Source organism: Poeciliopsis prolifica, unplaced genomic scaffold, assembly GCF_027474105.1.
Source record: "Poeciliopsis prolifica strain line A6 unplaced genomic scaffold, Auburn_PproV2 SCAFFOLD040, whole genome shotgun sequence".
NCBI lineage: Eukaryota > Metazoa > Chordata > Actinopteri > Cyprinodontiformes > Poeciliidae > Poeciliopsis > Poeciliopsis prolifica.
In genome coordinates, this window is record NW_026562415.1 from 3,694,743 (window position 1) to 3,716,761 (window position 22,019).

The 22,019-nt window shown below is 38.4% G+C and overlaps 1 protein-coding gene and 1 long non-coding RNA gene across 2 annotated transcripts in view; one reads left to right on the forward strand and one right to left on the reverse strand.

Annotated features, from left to right (window-relative positions):
• The window catches only part of LOC129375513 (uncharacterized), an 83,125-nt gene that overhangs the window by 33,562 nt on the left and 27,544 nt on the right, over nt 1-22,019 (forward strand). The window contains exons 2-3 of the long non-coding RNA XR_008607639.1: nt 6,842-6,936; nt 8,971-9,112. This is a non-coding gene — a long non-coding RNA (uncharacterized LOC129375513). The remainder of the gene's footprint in view (nt 1-6,841; nt 6,937-8,970; nt 9,113-22,019) is intronic.
• On the reverse strand, nt 2,988-20,770 carry gpr37b (G protein-coupled receptor 37b). The gene is made up of 2 exons (XM_055054649.1): nt 19,300-20,770; nt 2,988-8,273 (listed from the first exon to the last, which is right to left on the reverse strand). Exons 1-2 carry the CDS (start codon nt 20,278-20,280, stop codon nt 7,458-7,460), a joined length of 1,797 nt encoding a protein of 598 aa, XP_054910624.1. The 5' UTR covers nt 20,281-20,770; the 3' UTR covers nt 2,988-7,457.

Genomic DNA, 22,019 nt, shown 5'->3' on the forward strand with positions numbered 1-22,019 from the left:
GCATTTGCATTGTTCCAGCATGACAGCCATTTCTGTTCCACGAGGCATAAATAGTTCTCTTCTTATCTAAGATGCAGACTCAGGACGTCGGCTGCTATCATCAGCGTTGTATAACAACTTGGATCTAACAGAAGAAAGGCGAGGAGGTGGGTGGGGGTGTAGGATGTGTTAGAAGAGAGTATTTTAAATCATCCTCTTATGTCTCGAGGAAGAAAAATGAGGGAACATTATGCTATGGCATGGCTGCAGCATAAAGAAGCTTTCTGTTGAGGCACTGAAGAGCAGAGATTAGGTTAAATATTTGTCTGCTTGTGTGCTTATTGGAAAATGTCAATTTCTAAAATAATACATTCAGTCTTGTGTAGACACATAATAATACAAATACAGTAGTATCACCCTTTAACGAAGGGCATCCATTAGTAAAAGGTTCTTTTATAATAGCTTTAACTAATTCCAAATAACATTTAAGAAAATTTATGTGGTTTAAATTTCAAAGTGTTTCTTTTGACATGCCACACTGTTCTTTGCTTTGTTTGGTGCTCTTTTCTTTGCATCTCATTTGTTGATGTAGAAAAATGAATTTAGGCAACAGTTGTGTCATTATGACCCAGCATGAGAAACAACTACTCAGCATCTGGTTGAAATATTATTTTTATTTTGTCATTTCAAGCCATTTTCTTATGCAAAGTTTTATTGTGTTGCCCATAAACTTGACGCCTCTGAATTTCTCAGTCACTTATTGGTTCCATTAGGCTTAATGTCAGCCTCAGTTAATTAGCCTTTTCAGTGGTTTAATATGGAATTATAATTTTGATTTTATTGCTTTTCTCTAAATTGCCTAAGGAAATTGGAAAATAATTTGTCATTTTTAGTCCAACCTTTACTTACATGGTTGAATTACAGAGTTACATTAACTGGAACAAATTTTTGAAACAAGAAGTATTCCCAATATAAGTTTACATATTTAGTCAAATATGAAAACTTATTTACATATCCTGTAAATAAGTTTCTCAAGCTGGGTCATAATGACACAACTGTTGCCTAAATTCATACTGTTCATGAATGATATGAATGAAAACCATTCACACTCATCTTTCTTCATTTTTCTACATCAACAAATGAGATGCAAAGAAAAGAGCACTGAACAAAGCAAAGAAGAGGCAAAGATAGCCTTTTTGCCTGTTAGTAGTCATAAGTTAAATGTTTATGATTACTTTGAACTCCAAACTGATTAAAGATAAGTTGAAGTAATGAGTGAAGTTGCAATCAGGGGTAACTATAGTCGCTAAAAATTCTCAATTGGCATTTTCTCTTTTGATTGATGAAGTCCTGCAAAAAAAAAAAAAAATCACTTCATAGTTCTGCAATAATAATAAACTTATTATTGCTATTATTGTGAGTAATAATAAGATTAAAAGCTTGCCGTATTCAGTTTGTTTCTTTTTGTGGTGCATTATTGTTAGGTTCTTATAATAAAAGGCTCATTCCTTTGTTTAGTTTCTTATTTGTTGAGTTTCTATCTCTGTATTTGGTTTATTGTCTCACATTGAAGTTGGGCTTTCTCAATTTTGCTTTGTAGATATTTTTGTGTTGTAGTTCAGCTCTTTCTATTTAATCTGTTAACTCATTTCCTTTCCTCATTTCCCCTGCTTCACACACTGTTAGAAATCCTTCTGATTAAGCTCACCTGATCCCAATATAATTCTTCAGCCATCATTTCACCTTTTTTTACCCCGTTCAGTGCTGGGTTCTTACAACAAGCTTTCCGGTTGGACGATTTGTTCTCCCTCTGCCAGTATTGTACATTTTTTGTTTTTCATGAAATCATTTTGTCAACTTCCTCTCTGCTTTTCTTCTACCTGCATTTATCAGATGAGAAACTAGATATGGCACCAAACTTTGAGATTGTGGTCATTCAAAAACCATCATGTATCAAATATATATGTGACAAATACCAAAATTAATCAACACTGATCAGTCTTATAGATTCAAATATTAATTTGGATTATTGGTGCAACTACTGTACACATGTTTTAAGATTGTGCTGAATTTGTGTAACCAACATCAAATCATCTAAACTGCAAATAAATATTTTATATATTAACACAACCCGAATTATTATGCATTTTTCGCTCACGTACAATAAAGATTTAAACAATTTTTATATACATTTTTCTCCTTTGCGCATAAAGCTTGACATGAAAAGAGAGAATAAAATGAGATCTTCCTTTGCTTCATTAAATTTAAAGAGAGCATGAATATTCTTATTTAAATATTTAACTGCTAGAAATGAGCAAATTCTGGCACAGCAAATCTGCTGCTCTTCACTTGACTAACTCACTATTAGACTAGAGTTGAGATATGAATAAATTAAATACATTTTAGGCTTTTAATTTTTTTAAAGAGGCTCAGTGAAGTTATTAACAGTAATACATTCCCTTAGAAAGTCTTCTGTGCCATATTGGCTGTGTAAGAGTTAGTCTGCGTGTTTTTCATTCTATATTTATTAAGTTAGAAAATTATGAGAAAATAAACTCTTGCTGAAGTGTAGATTATCTACTGAGATGGTATTGTGAATTTGCATAGAAATATACTCACAGTTTGTTTCTAAAAACAAGAAATAGTTTATAGAATTATAAACTAGAGATTTATGACAAATTGTTTTCCTGTGAGAAACTGGAAGAAAACCTAGTTATGAACCAGCTACTAACGCTATTATTTTATAACTGCAGATGGAATTTTGCCTTCATACTGCAGTACTTGGTTGTGCCAAAGCAGGACTTGTATATATGTATTCAGAGATCATTAAACATTGAAATATTTATTTAACTAGTAGAGAAAATATTTTTAAAATGTAGTGACAACAAACTCGTGAACCCAGTTATCATGTCATGTCTTGTTCCTTGAGCACAATATATTTCCGCCTTTATACTTTCATGTAGGAAAATCTTTGCAGGGTTCAAACCACACAATAAATTGCCAACACGGTACATTTAGGATTTTAATATACAGTTTTCAAGAGAAAGTTCTTTGATAAACAAAGGGACAATTTTTGGCTATATAAAAGCTATTTAGAAACAAGTGACTAGACTTGGGGACTACAGTGGTTGTGTGCTTACATTTTCAGGTATCAAATACAGACACATTTAGCTCAGAGTGAAGAAAGGACTCACAAAGTTCAGAGGAAACATCTCACTGACTGATTAACAAGATTCACTTCATCAATAGTTTCAACCACATTACTACACACTGAGCCATTTATGAGCTATACTTTCAGGAATATGCAAAAAATAATAATAATAATCAGGTTCAGAAGCCAGATTACAAGTCAGTCCCATCAGTAAGCACTTATTAAATTACAAAAGAGTTGTAAATCTATTAATGTGAGAACTATGTGCTGCACCGTTGAGCAGTAGCTTGCTGTTGCTTTGCAGCAAGAAGGTCCTGGGTTCGAATCCCAGCCTGAAATCTTTCAGTATGGAGTTTTCTTGTTGCTTCCATAAAAACTCCAGTGAGTGAGACAGTGAGAAAACTGCATCACTATTTGAATTTATATACTAGTCCTCAGTAGTGGCACGTTTAGTGATTGTAATAAGAGTTATCACACAGATTATAGGGCGTAATGTCAAAGAACTGCTTAATGTAGTGCAGCCAGCACCAACCAGAGGCTACATCTACCCAGAGAGGCTACAAACTTGTTGTGTAAAGTTTGTCTAAGTGCAGTAGTAGACTTAATATGTCTTTTTACTAGGACAATCCTAATGATGGAGAGAAAAGTAAAGTGGCTTCTGATCTGAGAGAGACTCCCAGAGAAATAGTGCTACAACCACAAGAGACAGAAAAAAGGTGTTTGGCAGTGCAGGATTGTATGCAAAAGGTCTTCGCAATATACAGTAGACTGATGAACATCAAACTTGGGTCACCACAAAGTTCATGTACAGAACATTTTCAAAAATGCTTCCTTTGCCAAATGTTCACATAGCGGTTCTTTTAAAATATCTGCTTGGGTTCTTATAAGCAGTAATTTTACCCTTATGTTGACTCAGGGATGATTCGTCGACTCAAGAAAAAGACTTACAGTACAAGACACATGTAAATGCCATGTGAAAAGCTTCATTAGTTAATCTTAAAAGCTCAAGTAATGAAACTGCAAGGAGCATTTGAGGTCAACAAGGTTTCTGCCGATGTAAAGTTTATGTTTTTGAAAAGGTACGTCTGACAAAAACAAGGTTATCTGTGCTTGGTGGAATACTTGAAAATAAATTTTATCTTGTTAATTTCCCCTTAAATTTCCCATTTGTGAGCTACGCACATTATCATCTTGTTGTTGGTGGAGGCGTTGTGGGTTAAATGTTTTACTTATAAATGTGGCATCATTTAAAGTGAAATTAACTTTAAAGTGAAATGAACAAACCTTTGTCTATCACTAAGCATTGTTACAAGGAAGAAATAATCAACCAATCTAAAATATAAATCTGTATATACCTGGCTAATCAAGCTATTTGGTGTTTGATGTGACCGGATCATTACTTTAAAAACAATGTCAAAAATGTGTTTTTCTAAAATGTTGATAGTACTTTAATGTATGTAGCACAATGCGTAGAGTACAGAAATATAAAGTGAAGTTATGGTAGAAAAAACATTTTGTATTTACATTTTACAAAGATTGATATTACAGGTATTATTTATTGTATATTTACAATTCTTTCCTATTTTTCACTTATTTACAATGTATTGTTTAAACCCTATATTATCTCTTTTACCAATTATATTTATTGCCCTAATAATCCTAAAGCAATTCTCAAATTTCTGTTATTGTAAAAAAAAAAAAAAATGCATCTGCTTGAGTATGCAATGTCTGTCAGTCTCAGAAAGAGACCTAGTAAACATTACTGTAGAATAGTGTGACTCCAAATTAAGCTCAGCTCTTTTGAACATTGTGGGAAAACTATTTTTCAAGGTTAAGGTGAATTTATGGCAATTAATTAACTGGCGTTTTTGATCCAAAATGACACACGCAGCTTGGTTACTTGTGGTTCCAAGTCAAACATATTGATCTGCTGTACACAGGGCATTTATCATAAGAGCACCATAGAAATTGTACAGTTTATATACAACCCCCAATGTGTAAGGCATGACACAATACAAGAGTATACAGCAAAGTCCCAAGTCGGTCACGTTCAGCTATATGCTATAACTAACCACTCCTTTGATGTTTACTTTAGTCAATTCAGTTCGAAGCATTTTAAATCCATACCATTTGGCTTAATTCAAATTAAATCTGTTTAAAATCATTTAAGTCCCTTTTAAGTTCCGCCTGTGTCCATTTTTGCAGTTCTCTGAGACCAGCTCCAGTTCTTCTGGATCGACCAGATATTTCTGTAAAACAGTCTTAAAAGTTGTCGTGTACATCCGAATTCTCCAGTGCAGACACTTGTCTGTTTTTTTCCTGCAAACCACCAGAATCACTTTTTAAATAGTTGTGAGCTTCGCTCCCTTATGTGCACTGCCGCGTCATAGGAACTGTACATTTGCACTGATTCAGTCTGTAAACACAGTTGTGTACTTGAGTAGGCAGTGTAGGCCTTTTAGAAGGACGATGTATCTGAGAGTTGTACAAAATACACGCAATAATTAATCTTTGTCTTGTTAATGAACAGTGGCACAATTTTTAGATGATTAGGAATCGTTCTCTTCCAGGTTGATGGTGACAGGGATTCTTTGTATATAAACATTATTTGTAAAGGCAAAGGACATTTGTGTTTACATTTTTCTTTAAACAAACTGCCTTATTATTTACATTTATTGGCACCCCTGATAAAAAAGTAAAAACCCCTGCATCATAATTTCACACTAAATTTAATGTCTGTAAATTATGACTTATGATAACAGCAGGAGGGTAAACCCACAGTACCCTAACAATTCCTGTAGATGTAGCAGAAAAGCATTTTCGACATAAACTTAACTCTTTCCTAGACAGAGTAGTTCGACTGTCACTTAACCTTTAAATGGTAATCTGCAACTTCCTTTAAAGCCAAAGTATATAACTTTTACAAACAGATTTTATAAAAGTTACATGCTGCTGCTTTAAAGACATTCCTGATCAAAATTTCAAGACTGAGTAAAAATTTATGGCTATTCACATTTCATAATCCCTGATCACAGTCAGGTTATAAATTGAACTTTAAATGCAATACGAGGAACAAGAGCACAAGGAAAAATAAAAAAAAAGGCATGTGATTGAAAATTGTTTTGAAACTCAAAAGGCTGTGCATTAGCTTCCTTTCCTGTTTTCAAAGGAACTTAAGTTAGTTCAATATGCAGGATGCTCCAGAAGAGCAATGTTGCTTTCCTGGTAGCAGTCTTTTTTGAGAAGGGTGTTGTCAACTGCAGCACTGTCCAGTTGAAAGACCCAGTCATCATTACATAGACAAGGCCTCTTAGACAAGAGGAAATGCCCGCTTCAGCATCCCCACATAAGCTTGACGATGCTGGACAAACTGAAACTCCACTGGTCTTTATAGAAAACATCTCCATTCGGATTTCTTTTCAGATGTTGTCTTATTATATTAAAGGGTTGTAGTCAGCATCAGTAGATGCTGTAATTTGGGATAAGAAGTCTGGGATCCTCTGTTTTATGATGTTTTAAGTTTTGACTGATGTGAAAGCTAGATTTGTGCACAGATTTGACTTTTTAATGTTATTGGTTTTAATGTTTGCATTTTCAACAATTTGCTAACTATGTTTGGTTACTTGCTCCTGATTTATCTGTTTGGATTTTGAAGTGTGACCTAAAGCACTGATTATGAAATGTGATTTTTTTTTTTTTTGTATTTTCCAGTCTGAGAAGCTCGATCAAGTGCGAATGACGCAGGTGTCACTTTCTCCTAGGAACTTTTCAAGATGGGAAATGCAAGAAAACGTGATTCAAGAAAAGTAAGTTACAAAAATCTTCAAAGTTTTGTTTCAGAATAGAACTGTTGTTGTTGAGTGTATACAATTTATAGGGGTGGCAATCAATTTGGGAGGTGATGGAAATATGCTTCAAGGATAATTCCAGAAAAACCGGGCCAGAGGGAAAGGGGGCCATGCCAACTTCTCCTTACATTTGGGCACTAGTGCCTGACAGAGTGGAGGTTTGTGAGTCCTAAAGGTTTCAGGCAGGATTGCTAAAAATATGTATTGTCCTTGTTTGAATAGCACCCAAGGCTGTGAGTGTGAAAAATATTTTGTTTTTGTTAGCTGTTCTTGGAAAATAAAGGTTAGACTTTTAAAAAGTTGAGACTTGTGGGCCGTTGGCTAAAGGTGATTTTCATTTTTGGTGTCCAACCTCATTTGTGCGCTCATTTACAAAATGCGTGGAGACTAGATAAGGCAAAATCTCTCCTAGCCAAGCACAAGAAACACAAGCCACCAACATGCCAGTGAAATCTCCCTCCCTGAACAGGACTGTCAGCTCAGCAGTTGGAGCCAGCAGGTGTGTAGTTACTCAGTTCCCTGCGGATAGTACTGAACGGCGACAGCTCCAGTTCAGTAGTGCACTCATGCTCGTTATCATCACTGGCTGTGGCTGAAGAGGGTACGTGGTTACAGCAGCAACAACAGCAGCAGTCCAGGAATGCCCTCCCTAATGGACGACACAGCAGAAGCAGCAGCGCCGGTGTCACGGCGGCCCGACAGAACAGCAACAGCTGAGAGAGGAGATGCAGGACGGACATGGTGTGCTCTGGAACACCAGCTGCCATGTACGCAGATACTATGTTGCATATGTTTTCGGGCACCACACATGCACCATACACGATTGCCAGAGCCACAACTGTGCAGTTCATCTGACTCTCCAGCCTGATCTGCTTCTTATTGCTGCGAACACTGGCCTGCTCGGCGTGCCGAATCTTACGTGCCGTCACGAGCGAGCAGCCAATGGTGAAGAGAGTCGGGAGGCAGAAGTAGCAGCCAAAGCACCACCAAAGTCGAGCACCCTCATAGGTCAGACCAAGCACATAGAGCATATCAGGAAGGGATGTGGATATCCTGATAATACAGCGTTCAACTGGGGGCTCGTCCGGGAGCCCTGTATCTTCTGCTACAAGCTGTCGAATGAGGAGCTCTGGGAGGGCCAAGAGGAGGGCACCGATCCAGATGACTGCTAGCTTGGCTGTTGTAGATGTGCAGTTCTCAATCATCTCATAGTACATCTGAACATTTGTGGCTGCACGGAAGCGGTCAATGCAGAGTGCGCAAAGGGTGAAGGTTGTCACACCTAAGGAGGCAACCTGAAAAGACAAAAACACAGATTTAGTCTTAGAAATAATGTTTGAAGGTGAATTGAATGTCAAACTGTTAAGTTTTACAGCCACCCTGGGTTAAATTTTAAATAAATTAAATCACCCCAATAAACTTGTTCATCATAATTATGTATGACTTTGATCATTTATACCAGTGTAATAAAATTAAGTTCTTGGCTGCAGTCACAAAATGTGAATGAGTTTAAGTGTTATTACAATTTCAGTAAGCACTGAACCCTATATAAAATATTTAATTTCTTAATATAAGTGGGTTTTATAAAATATTCCTTCATTTAACTGCAGAACATGAACCATCAGCTTGAAGCAGCTTCTGATGCACAAACATGGCTCCTATGTTTTAATTATCATAGCATGTTCAAGTATATCTAAGTGACAGATTTTTAAATAAAATGAAATAAAGTACATAAAGCTGCTAATGTTTCTTCACATTCAAAATCCCAGCTCTTTCAACTGCACAAGTTCCCGCAACATCTGTTGCATTAATTCATTAGCAGCTAAAGTGGGTCTGCATTTGTATCCTGAAATGAACCATTTCCTTTCAGCACCAAACCTATTCCAACCACTCTTGTTTTGCTTACCTTCTTCATTTTCTTTTTGTCTCACACTTGTGTCTCCTTTAATTTTATAATCTTACCATCTCGGAAACCTCTTTTCCTTTTTACAGAACCCTCCCTCCATCCTGCCTTTCATATCAAATTTAATTACAGCAGCCAGATTCCCAGATGGCCCCGGTGAGCCAAGGCTTTGCTGCTGCAAACACATCCTTCCTGGACAGATAGATGTACATGCTCTGCAAGATGTTCAGTGTAAGTAGGCCTCCTTCACACATCAAAACACACACGCACACACACACACCCTGACACAAAGGTCCTAACCAGGCTAATGAAGGGTAACCATACAGAACTCTTCGGAGTAAGTGTGGAAAAAACACCCTTTGGCTCCAGGGCCATCAACTCTTACTGCGATCAATGCGACCGCTGAACCCGAGACTGCAATTACTTGTCAGACCATGATACAACTCTTATGCTTGAAATATATACATAGATTAGTCAACGGTACATGTTAGGTAGGTATCTGAGAGCATTTTCCAAAACACCTCAAGATTGTCAAGGCGTTAAGCCGTCTGTTGGGCTAGCTGAAGTCAAGACAAGTGTGGAAAGGTGCATTTTTCTACCAAACCATGGTAGAAAAATGGGGTTTCCCTATAAAAAGTCTGACCTCCCCAAGTTTTGTTTTAGCAAATATCTTTCACTCCCCACCGAATTACCAAATGGCTCCAGGTTAATTACTTATGCAGGTTTGATGCAGGACAAAATATGAGGTCTAGATCTGTTTCAGAATTGAAATGACCCAATATCTATTTGAGCAATGTTCACCTGAAAAGTCATATCGTTCCACATTCAACTGTTAAAGAAAGACTGGATTTAGTTCAACTTTTAAACTCCTGCCTGCTGAAAAAAGGCTATTATGCTTTGTGAAAATAATCTTTTCATAGCTTGAAAGGTTTACATTTGACATATTGGCCTCATTTAATGCATGTTAATATTCCACTTAAAGCACTCAATCCAGCTGAGTAGTCTTTTTTTTCTGAAGTCCAAGGTCCTTGGATGAAATCACTTCGTAATCCCTAAGAGGCAGTCTTTCTACAGACTGGTTAAATCCTCAATAAACTATAAAGCTTCTGTGCTTCTTTAAAATCATCTTTCAAATAACATTTTGCACATTATTAGAGCATACGTCCCTTGAATCTGTGTTGCACCAGCAGTTAAGTGGTAGTGGCATTTTGAATTTACTTAATTGGGAATACATGGCAATAAATGTAATGAATTTGCAGAAAAAATAATATATTATTTTAGGATGTAGTCTTACACCCACGAAAATGTGTTTTCTCAGAAGCATCAAATCAAAGTTTTTTTTCTATGTCCTTTAGTTTTTACTCTGTTCACATACTACTGACTCTTCAGTCCAACAATGAAGAGTTGGATTTATTGGTCAGTTAGGAAAACAGTGAATAATTTATATATAATTTGTTTCTCAAATATGGTACAAAATATATGGGATGTGTATGTTAGCCTTTCTGACGCCTAATAACAACCAGGAGCAAGTGGCCTTTCAAAGTTAATTTAATTTGGCTATAAATCCTCATATTTAATAAGAGCAGACTGCACCAAACATTAACAGCCACATAACAAATGTAAATCAGGTACATAAAAACTTTCAGCATATAACATACACAATTAATCAGTTTTTGGTTAATCATCATAATTCATCATGATACTTAGCTATGGTAGGGTCACATTACTTTATATCAATGCGTCAGGTTATTGTTGGTGGTATAATGGAGTGGGAGATGGTTTTTGGCACATCAGTTGCACTATTAAATGTCACTGCCTACCTGGGCACCGTTTCTGATAATGTTGATCTCTTTACAGACACTGTACCCATCTACGTTCATCAGGTCAGTACATTCAGTGTTGACCAGTTATGCTTTCTTCTATATTTATAAAATACATGTTTATATTTTACATTTTTGATGTGAATAAGAATAATAATTCAAAATGCTTAGTGTGACCCACTTCTGAGTCACAAATAACCATCCAGCATACGTGCACAGGTACACGCTGAATATTTCATGGCCTGAGAACAGGGCTGGAATGGGTTTAAAGGCTTCCATGGAGGCTCGAGGCACCCAGCTTTGATCAAGCGTGTCAGACTGGAAAGCAAGGGCAGGGAGAACAAGTATAGCTTTGTACTGGAGGGGAGATGAGGGAGTGAGATTGTCCAAGACTCACGACTGGTGAGGTGTCGAAGCTGTTTGTTTTTGCAGGGACATATGCAAATGAGAGGGTGAGAAACAATGGGAAAAGAGCAGGCAAGAGTAATTTATGAGGCAAACAAAGACAGAATAAAATAATACATCTTTGAGTTATAGACAATGCAAAGAGACAGAAGGAGAGAAATTAGTCATGACATCTATGGAACAATTAGCTATGTTAACATGGCTTTTGGTCCCAACAGCAGACCTTGTCATGTTCGCTTTGCCCACACGTGGGAAAACAAGCCAGGTAGCGTCAAGACTTTAGTCCCATTATTTCTAACAATCATGACAAAATAGTTTGTGCAAAAGGATCACTTATTATTCAAGCAATCCATTTGAGAATAACTTTAAAACAATACTTATGGGTAAAAGGAAATATTTTAGTAATGAAAAACCCTTTGATTGTGAGTACATACATTTTATGTTTCATTGTTCTATTTGCACAGCAAGTGATTGCCCACCTGTGCAATTTTTAATAATGGCCCATTAACACTTTAATTAAAGGTCTTGGGTTGATGGTACAAATGGTCTTAATTTAAACTGAGTCTTAGCAAAAATTGGTTTAGCAAATGTGGACCACAGCCTGACTGCAGGCACTGCCAGAGCTAATGGGTGCGCTCAGGTGATGTATGGGCTGACATCAAAAACAATGCCCAGCTACAACCACAGTCTTTAAGTAATGGAGCAGGCAGAGAAGGGGTTATTCCACCTACTGCACTTATTCAGAGCAGAGTATGACCCAGTGACTGCTCCAGCAGACCATCGCTCCAACCACAAGTCCCAAGTTTTTGACAACAGCCATTTATAAGTTTGGTTGGAAGAAAAATACAAGTGTAAGAAGTAGGTAAACAAGTGTATCAATAAATGAATGTCTCGGGCAGGAAGTCATTAGACAGCTATGACATGCAGAGTCTCTTACATCAGACATGTTTTATGTATCTTCAATAGTTACAATTACCACACCCCTATATATCACATTTTATAAAATAAATATTTACATTATGTTTTCATCTTTTAGTTTCACGTCAGGCATCCTAAATGTCTTGAGGGTTTGTGACACAGTGGTGTGTGTGTATGCTCCTATGTGTAATAGACATGTGTATGCAGATAGGCAACATGAACCAGTGTGAGTAGATTCTGTTTTGCATGAAGAATCATCTCTTGCAACACTGATTGATTCTCTATCCTTCTCTGGAATGGAATAAAACATTGATCTTACATTTGAGCCCATCTATTCTACCCAGTTGACTAATTTGTCTTGCTAATTTAGGACTGCGCATCTCTGGTGGGTTGTTATTGAAAGGTGAAACCCCCTCCTATCACAGAAATGCATTAAAGTGGAGGGAATGTCAGACTGACAATTCTATCATAAGACAGTCTTCAAGCATTTGAACTACATAAGAGCATAAATCACTGGCTACCACTTCGGTCTGCATGGAACGGGCAACTGAGGCTACAATTCACACGAGATCACCCAGAGTATCAGATTGGAAAACTTGAATGTTGCCTTTTGTAACATTCAAATAGCAGAGTGAGATTTTTTTTCTAATCAGTATGAAAGCATCAATCTATCAGGGTGATGTTGACGTTTTCTTGGCACACTTAGTCCCAACTGAGCACCATTTTAGCGTCAGTGTTTTTGCTGGTGTTGCCCATTCTACTAATACCTCAGAGTACCTATCTACTAATGACTAGTTTCAGTAGGATAATAAATCATGTCACAAGTCCTCTCAAAACGGTTTCTTTAATATAACACTGACGTCCAATAGAAATCATGTTTAATTAAATTTTCAAATCATGTTTGGGAATGTGGTGGGACAGGAGATTTGCTTGATGGGACAATGTTTCCAACAACAACCTGCAGTTAACATACCTGCTGCCTGTAGCTTTGAAGTAGCCCTACCATACTAAGAATAGTGGGCAGCTTGACGACTGGAAGTTTTCGTTCTTGCAAGCAACAAAAACATGTTCGAATAACATGACCTTAATTACTCCATACAGCTTGTAAAAACTCTGGTCTTTTAAAACCTTATAAAAGTTTGAATCCAACAAAAGGTTTTCAGAGAACCACTTTTTCAAACCTTAGTACAACTTGATACGACAACTATTATAATCAGCAGGCAATTACACAGTTTTTTTTTTTTTTTTTACCTAAATACATAAATCGGTTTAGTTGTTGTGGATGCATATTAATTATGTGAGTCAGAACATTTTGTATATGTCGCCTTTGAGATATGAATTGTTTTTGTGCTGTTTACAAATGTGAGCCCAGAATGGATTTACAATTTAACTCCATTCTGTTAACTCGCTCTATAAATTGAGTTTTTATCAGGGGTTTTTCAAGAGAACTGAAAAGAAAAAAAAAACTGAAGGCAAATGGAGGAAATCAATACTGCTTTTGTGCAAGTAAACATACAAAGATGCATGGACTGACACATCAGTATCATAAGTGCTCCTTTCATTGAATTAAAAGCAACAATGCTGTATTTCATTGCTTTTGCTCCAGTACACTACAGTGTTTGGGGCTATTTTTCTAATACTTTTCCCCCCCTTTAAGTTATGTCCTAACCTATGGCAGATTTCCTCTAGACATCAGAAAAGTCTCATTTTCCCCTTAGCATAAAGTGTCTACTGGAGGACTCCCATTCCAGGCCATTGATTTCTGCCTGGGAGTGTTATAAGGTCTTGTGCTGCTGCAAACGTCATTACAGAATTATGTTGAAATCTACAAAGACCTGCCATATGCTAATGCTTCTCTGTTGACCTACAACTCCATAATGGCAATGATCTGATAAATATTTCAGTCTTACATGGATAATTATCAGTTTGGTTAATTGCACCCAATAGCAGACCTAAACTTTACTGCAAGCTGTTGTCTGTTCTTGTTACAACACAGAGAAACACAGTATCTGCTCATCCATAGACAAAGAACTAACTGAATGAACCATCATGAATTATAGATAATGCAGAGCTGCTAATTACATATATGAATAATTAAAACCATTAACCATCAGTCATGTTCTCAGACTAGCTGCAATTGAATAGAGGACGAGTGCCTTCATACAGCATTGAATGTATGTTTTATCTTTATCAGTACATATATATAGTATCCTGTGTCTGTGTGTGGTCAAATGCTCTCTGAGTGGCTTCAAGTGCGCGGATCTGTGTACCGTCCCCCTGAGGGTTGTGTCTAATCACAGATAACTGATGCAAAGAGAGCAGGGAGGGCGTCTGAGGGGAGAAAATCCTCAGGCAGTGATCAGTGAGAAGGCTATCCCATCCATCTGGAGGATGAGCACACTCCACTGACTTTGAGTTTGTGTGTTAGACTGTGTTTGTGTGCCTGTGTAAGATTAAAAGACATAAGTGAAGATTAATTCCATGAAGATGATTACCTATTAGGGTCTAGCAAAAGTAATTTCATTCACTATAGAATTATTCTTTAAACATAAAAGCATGAGGAATATTATAACAGCATCTGATCTCTTTGTAGTGGCTTAATACACTGATTCATTACACAGTAACACCATGAAATCGAACTTGTGATTTTGATTCAGTTGCTTCGAGTTTGTGTGCGGGTGCACATTGAAAGTAGTGACTGTCAAGGTGATGTATGTCCTGCCGTTACTAACAATTTTCAACACTATATATGAATCTACCTCTGGCTGCCCGTGTGCTTCTATGAGACCCTAACCGCCTCTTTCTTCTCCTTCACAAATCAATAGTTCCCCCTTTTTTCTTTACTCCGAGCTTTTACCATGCTCATGACTCTGGGACAGGTGGAAAGCACCTCTGATCAGCACAAGCTGCAGGGGGAAGCAGACTGCCCAGATTTAATAAAATAAAAAATAAACTAGGGAGAATGACCAAATACAGCCTTGCATGGAAAAGTCTATGATATGATGGTTCATAGGATTTTATTGAGAGATGTATTAGTAGATGGGCTGAAAGTTATTTCTAGGTTTGTATTAGTTAGAAAATGTATATCATCTTCCTTCTGTTTTTCAAATCTGCATCACATTTTGTTAATCTCTTATAAAAAATGTCCCCAAAATACATGGAATCTGCTGGAAAGTGTAAATTGCAAGGTGTATTAAAATTATGGTCTAACCTAGCTGCTTATAATGCCTTCAAAATTAGAAAATACATCCAATTCCCTGAGCTATGATACTAAAATAGCTATAATAGAGGAGCACAATACAAGATAACATTGTAATCACAAAAATATTGAGAAATATTGTAATGGTATTAGTGTGGAATAAGAACCTATTTTCTTCTTTTCTCTCTTCCAACACTGTGACCTCCAGCATTTTGGACAATGTCATGTGTGTCTGGTGTGAGGATTTACTGCTGTAATTGTTTAGTTGGCTAAATATAACATTCCCATGTAAACTGGAAATTCATACCACTTAGAAATATATTATTCTACTTTTATTGGATTCCAAACAGACCTTGATTTGCTGTGCAGCCCTTGTGGAAGATATGGCAACAGGTTAGCTACATTTACTGCCGTAGCAGGAATGCTCCACGATGATCCATGTCATTTACAGTATTGTCATAAAGTTTTAAAACAGAATTGTTCCAGAATTATGTGCCAAAACATTGGAGTCCGTATTTACCCAAAGCTCTCCACCCTCTCCTTAGTATCTGTCGCTACATAACCCTCACAATGAAGTACAGATGACAGCAGCCTCTCAACAAAGATGTTCAGGATTTTTCTGCAAAACATACGGAGCTTCTTTTGTTCCAGCTATTCAGCTCCACCTTTAACTCCTCGGCCTGTCAGGAGCAGCTGGGAAGTGGAGGTGGGGGGCTGTAACTGAGGAAGTAGACAATATGTGAGCACACTTAATCCTTTTCATATAAAGTGCATCACACAGCAAGATTAAAATGATTGAATTCTAAGATGAAAAATAGGATATATGAGAAGCACCAGCAAACGCCTAAAGCAGTGAAATTGAAAGGCACGATAGTTTCAAACAAAACGAAAGAACATCAAGGTTTAAGGAATGGCACAAAGACTGTATTTTTTTTCTTTTATTCGTACATAACATGTAAATAAAGGAAGGTAGGAGTTCGTCTTGTGAGCAGTAGATTGATGGATCGAACCCCTGCACAAGATTGCCTGTGAGTCAGATAGCTTATTTTGAAGCACTTCAATCACTTTTTTAGTAAGTTACAACTGTTTGTATAATTCAGCTTCAAATAAGGAACTTGTTTACGATATTGTAGATAATTTGCAAGTCAAAACAACATTTATGCACAGTGATTTAGAAAGAAATAAACCAGTAAAATTGACATTGAATGCAAAAATTTGGGTGCAGCTAGCTTGTCATTGCCTTCCTTTGCTATTCAATTCGATTCAAATCTCACTTGCAGCTCAGTCTGGAAGTGACTGAGCTGCAGTCACTTAATAAATGAATCCTGTACTTTGATGCATTTCTCTTGACTTTTTTTTATTTGATACATAAATCAAATTATGCATTAATTTGCAATTATGTCTTGAAATTATTTCCATATTGCAAGTTTTGTAAATGTTGCAAATTCATTTTCTGTCAGACTAAAAACTACTAAAAATGAAGTTGTAGAACATTCTGATTGTAATACATTATAGTTCGTATACTTTGGAGAGAGTCCAAATTTTAGTTATCAGGTAAAGCTGTTAAGAAAACCAAAAGGTATCAGCCAGGAAAAGTCCTATTGGTACATCTCTACTTTGAAAATAAAAAATACTTAGTTTCAAATCATTTAGTGGTAATAGACCAATATTTTTAGTTAACTTTTTTTGAATAACTTGTTTTCACTTCCATAACTCTAATACGTATTTTACTTTTTTTTTCTTCTTTTACTTGGCCTTTTGTTACTGATCTCTTTCCCATAAATGCCAATTGCAAAAACTCCAATTATTGCCGATTAGTTTTGGCTCCGTTATCAGTTTCAAGCGTAACAGACAAGACGAGCTGTCTGGAAGAAGCAGCCGCAAAGCATACCGCAGATAATGCAAGATGGCTGTTTCCTAAATTTTTGATTTTGTTCAGTTTTTCTAAAATTTTACAGCTGTGTTTGCTCGCACCCCATAGCAGAAGATGGCTTTCTCTTTGAGGCTGAAAAAATTCCACCCTCCGCTGAACGCTGAATAAAACAAGGTTTACCAAAGACGACACCACAGGGAACCTCCACTCTCGGCTCAACCAATCTACTTATTTCATATAGACATGCTTGTTGCTTGTGTCTATGGTTACACATGTCTTCTCTCCAAATGTTAATGCCGACCTCGGTAACTTTGTTTTGTTAGGAGAAGAATGAAGTCAGTCTCCAAGAGGTAATAGCTTTAGGTTGTATTAGTGTTTTTACACATGCATGCACACACACACACACACACACACACACACACACACACACACACACACACACACACACACACACACACCCACACCCACACCCACACACACACACACACACAATTAAACCGGGATCTGACCTTGTGTATGTCCTGTGATGATTTCATCTTCCCATAAAATAAAAGGGGTGGAGCCTGTTGGAAATGTTAGTTAAATTATGCTAGTTTTAATGATGATTAACTTTAGCGCATGTTGAAATATTAGACTGATCTTGATTTTGAGTCGGCCTCAGTTTAGGTTAGATTTAGACTCAGTTTAATTGATGCATAACTTAATCAGTAGGACATTTTTCTTGGAAATAATGAGCACAATTTGATTAAAATTAGTTGTTCTTTAGTTGATGAGAAACACAGATGGCTAATAAACGTTGGTCCTGCTTTCTTGAGTAAAATATTGCCATATGAAATGAACTCTTCTATTGTTCGTATGCTGGGAAAGTGTACAGGGAGGATAGCTTGGACAGCGGATAGATTCATCCCTTGGCCTGGGTAAAACCTGCATGGTCTCTGGCGAACAAACAGCAACATGTCATCACGGGTTGTTTGAGTCCACCTCTAAACTGTATGTTTGAACGCATCAGATAGAAAACATATCTTGATGTAAAAGTAATTGAGCTAAAACAGCCAGTCAGATCACCTGGGTGGAACTGTCTCAACTCCCATACGCAGTGGTCTCCGAAGGCGCGTATTCGTATATTTCTAAGGTGATTAATTTCTTTGTGGCTTTGGTTTCTGATGATTATGTTGAGCTGTTGATGCGATTCTATGCACTGCATTGTTGGAATGAAATTCTGGTTGATTGGGAAGTTGAACAGTGACTGTTGTCTTTGTGGTTTCACTTTTACGCATGACGTCAACGGACCTGGGGAGACGAGATGACAACGAGCAACGGGTAGAAAATATCTCGTTTCTCGACAAGACAAATAAGCTCCTTTCTTTTATAAACACATGTACTGCATTGAACAGATCGTCCTGGAAGCGTGTCAGGAGGTTAGTGAAAAACAATGCAGTCAGAGTATTAGACTCTGATCTGACTATAATTAAAACATGTAATACCAAGGGGTTTGCTGAAGCAGACCAAATGCCAATAAGTGCTTATTCGTAGTCAAAAAATTAGAAAAAATAAATCTTTGCATGTTGAATGATGAGCAACATGATTTCTAGAGCACAGATTCTCAATTTTTTCCATCAGTAAATGCTAGGGTCTGAAAGTACAACTATGCTGACATTTTTAAGCAGGACTTTAAAAGTACAACTACTTTTTCAGTTCTTGAAGCCTGGTAGTACTTAAAAAGGGTTGTGACTATAGCAAAATGTTTACCTCTTTTTCATTCCTAGCCTGTATTAATGTGTGTTTGGGTCCTTTTCAGCCATATTGTGTTCATCTTTTAAATGAGTTTCAAACCTTTGTCCCAACTTTCAAGTGATGGGGGCTATTAAAAAAGAGGTTTGGGCCTCTGGGAAGAAAGCACCTGTTTTGTACAAAAGGCATTAAATTTGACACTGGTGTAACTGGAGGAGGTGAGCTTACAGAGGACATGTTGGAAAAAAACAGTCAACAGCTCACCTGAAGCATCTCTCCAGTTCGTAGATGGAGAGCATTTAAATATTTGGAGCCTCTTTGAAACTTGACTTGTATGAACATGCAAAGCAAGAGGGAACACTCTGACAGACCATGTTTCTGATTTGTTACCTTAGAAGTGTGATGTCAATTAGAAATGACACTGATTGCCTCTGAACTCAATCGAAGTACCTAAAAAAATGAACAGAATTACCTCCACGTATGGCACCACTCTGCAGGTAAACTCCCCCAAGAGCCATGACTTCGTGAGCTCATGGAAAACCACCATGGGGAGGCAGAAGAAGATGAGCACAAAATCCCACACGGCGAGGTTGGCCAACAGAGAGTTGGAGATGCTTTTCATGTAGTAGTTCTGGCACACGATGCACAGGATGGCGATGTTGCCCGCTATGCCCACCAGGAAAATCACGCCGGATACGCATGTGATCGCGTAAGCGCCAAAAGTTTCGGTCGTCACTGGGTAGAACGGGTTCTTGATCTCGTCTCCAAAATCCGGCGAGCCAGGAGGGGTGATCGGTGTGGCATCCCACGGGTTCTCCTCCTTGAAGGTGAAAACCTCTGGCCTCCTGGTGAAGAGGTCAAACGGGAGGTCGGTGGAGGTGAGAGCCACCGGTTTGGGGACGGGTTCCCACGGCGGCATAACCACAGCGCTCCTGTTCTGCTTGTTTCTCCACCGCTTTCCTGCCTTTGAGCCTCTCTGGTGCTTGTCCCCCTCCTCCGTTACCCCTCCTCCGTCTTCTCGAGCCATTGAAGGAAGCTTAGCCGCATTGTAGTGTCCACCTGCCGGCGTCCCCGCACCATTCAACTTTATCCTCTTATTATGGTGGCGCGTAGCGTCCCAGTGGGACAACCCGCCAGGATCCTCCACGGGTGTCACGCTCCTATTGAAGTCGCGTTTAGCGTGTCCGGCTCGCCTCGTTTCCCCCGCTGCCGCCCTCTTCCACGGTCGAGTGGAGTTCAGGGTCGCACCTGTAGCGTGTCCCGGGAAGAGCGCGCGGTCTCGGGCTTTGTTTTGGCGGCTCTCCCGGGGCGGACCGTGGAAAGTCCTGCCAGAGTAGCCGCTGCTGTTACTGTCGTCTTGGCTCCCAGCTTCTGCATTACTGTTCTTCAGGGATAACAACACATGCGCATGGGCGAGTATTATAACTAACGTCCAAGGCTGCAGAACCTGCATGATCCAGGAGTTATATCACCGAGCGCAGCTTCAGTCCATCCTCATGATGAGCTGCGTCTGCAAACCCGGCTGCGAAAAAAAAAAAAAAAAATCCCAAAAGCGCCGTGTCTCCGTCAGCTTTCAAAGAGTTGAGATTGTCGGATCCAGAAGGGAGTCAACAAATATTGCAGAATGACGCATTTCCAAGCCCACGCTCTACAACATGCATTTCCCAGTTGTGCTTCTATCTGAGTGTTAGTTCACTGGGTTGGGTCGGCAGCAGCAGCATCAATGCGGTGCAGTCAGTGTGTAAAGCCCGCTAGACTGTGATGCACTGGAGAGGAGGGAGAGTGAAACAAGAGGGGAAGAGAGAGGGGGGAGCGGTTGATGCGCTCTCCTTATCTTCCTTTCTTCGGTCCTGGTGTAGGACCGTGCGCTGCAGGAAAATGGACTCCCCTGGCGGCTAACCCCGATCTGTCATCCCTCATCCATCATGGAGCATCCAGCAGCCCCGGAGCACACTACGGCTGTTGCCTCCTCCCCTCCGGCAGAGAGGAGCATGCCACGCCCAGCAAGACGTGCTAATAAATATATTACCCGTCCTTTTTTTTTTTTTTTTTTACGGTAGCTTTTTTTACGCACAGGCGGCGCTGTGACACAAATTGAGCACGATTCAGGTACACAGCATTAATTTTTGGCGGTACAAAAGCAGCGAGTGAACTTAATGAAATGCATTTGAACATTTTGTCATGTTCCAACTTCAAACGTCAATGCATTTTGTTGAGATTTTATTCAATATACTTGCACAGAGTGGTGCATAATTAGGAATAAAAATAAGATGCGACACGTTTTCCCTCGCTTTCAGTCCAACACTCATTTTATGTTGCAGTAAATTCTCTCATTTGAAAACTATGCATCTTTTTCTTGCACTTCATAATTATTCTTCCATTTGTAAAACCTGCAACCAAACCCCAGAAGTTTGGTTGCAGTGTGAGGAGACCTGAAAAACTCAAGACTTGTTGAGAGGCATCATGCCTTCTAATATTATGGGCTTTAACTTCCTTACTTTGTCTCTTACTTTTGTCTCCACATCCTCAAAATGACTTGCTTTGAGGAGGAAAATCCTTACTAAAAGTGATCTTCATTTGTTGTCTGAGCTAATCCCACTCAACTCCAGGCAATATTGACGTTGACTGTGGAGATTTCTGCTTCAAGCATCAATAACTGGATGGGTCATATTGTACCTGAAGCCAATCAATAGCCTTATCACAGTTTTTCTGAAACCATTAATCCTTTGGTGAGAGACTTTCAGAAATACCCCTGAATAGGATCCAAGAGGCTAAACCTAAAAATGTGAGAGGAAACATTTTTAGCTGGTAACCAATATTGGTAACAATATCTTGCTGCCTCATCATCTCAGTGGGATACCGTCAAGGTTATCTAGAAATAGATTCTTTGAGTTTGTCTTGTAGTGTCAGTGTCAGATAATCAGGAAATCTGTGACTCATTTTAGTGACTGAAAACTGAAGAGTGAGTGATTTAATTACCACATGAGACACAGAATCAGAAATAGTCTTTCCATGGGACCCACACTGAGTTTCCTGGTGGAAACCATAAAGACCTGTCTAAAATGTAGAAATGTGTTCTGCTACATCCTATATAAAGCAACACAGCATTTCAGAAGAAGAAAACCATAACTAGTGTCAAACATGTTGGTGTTAGTGTGATGGTCTGGGATTGCTTTGTGAATTCAACAACTT

Excerpts from the sequence above, each read along its gene's own strand:
- gpr37b (XM_055054649.1), bottom strand. The coding sequence starts at position 20,280 with ATGCAGGTTCTGCAGCCTTGGACGTTAGTTATAATACTCGCCCATGCG. Across the intron at positions 8,274-19,299 it reads GAGTGGTGCCATACGTGGAG|GTTGCCTCCTTAGGTGTGAC; the intron begins GTAATTCTGTTC and ends TTGTCTTTTCAG.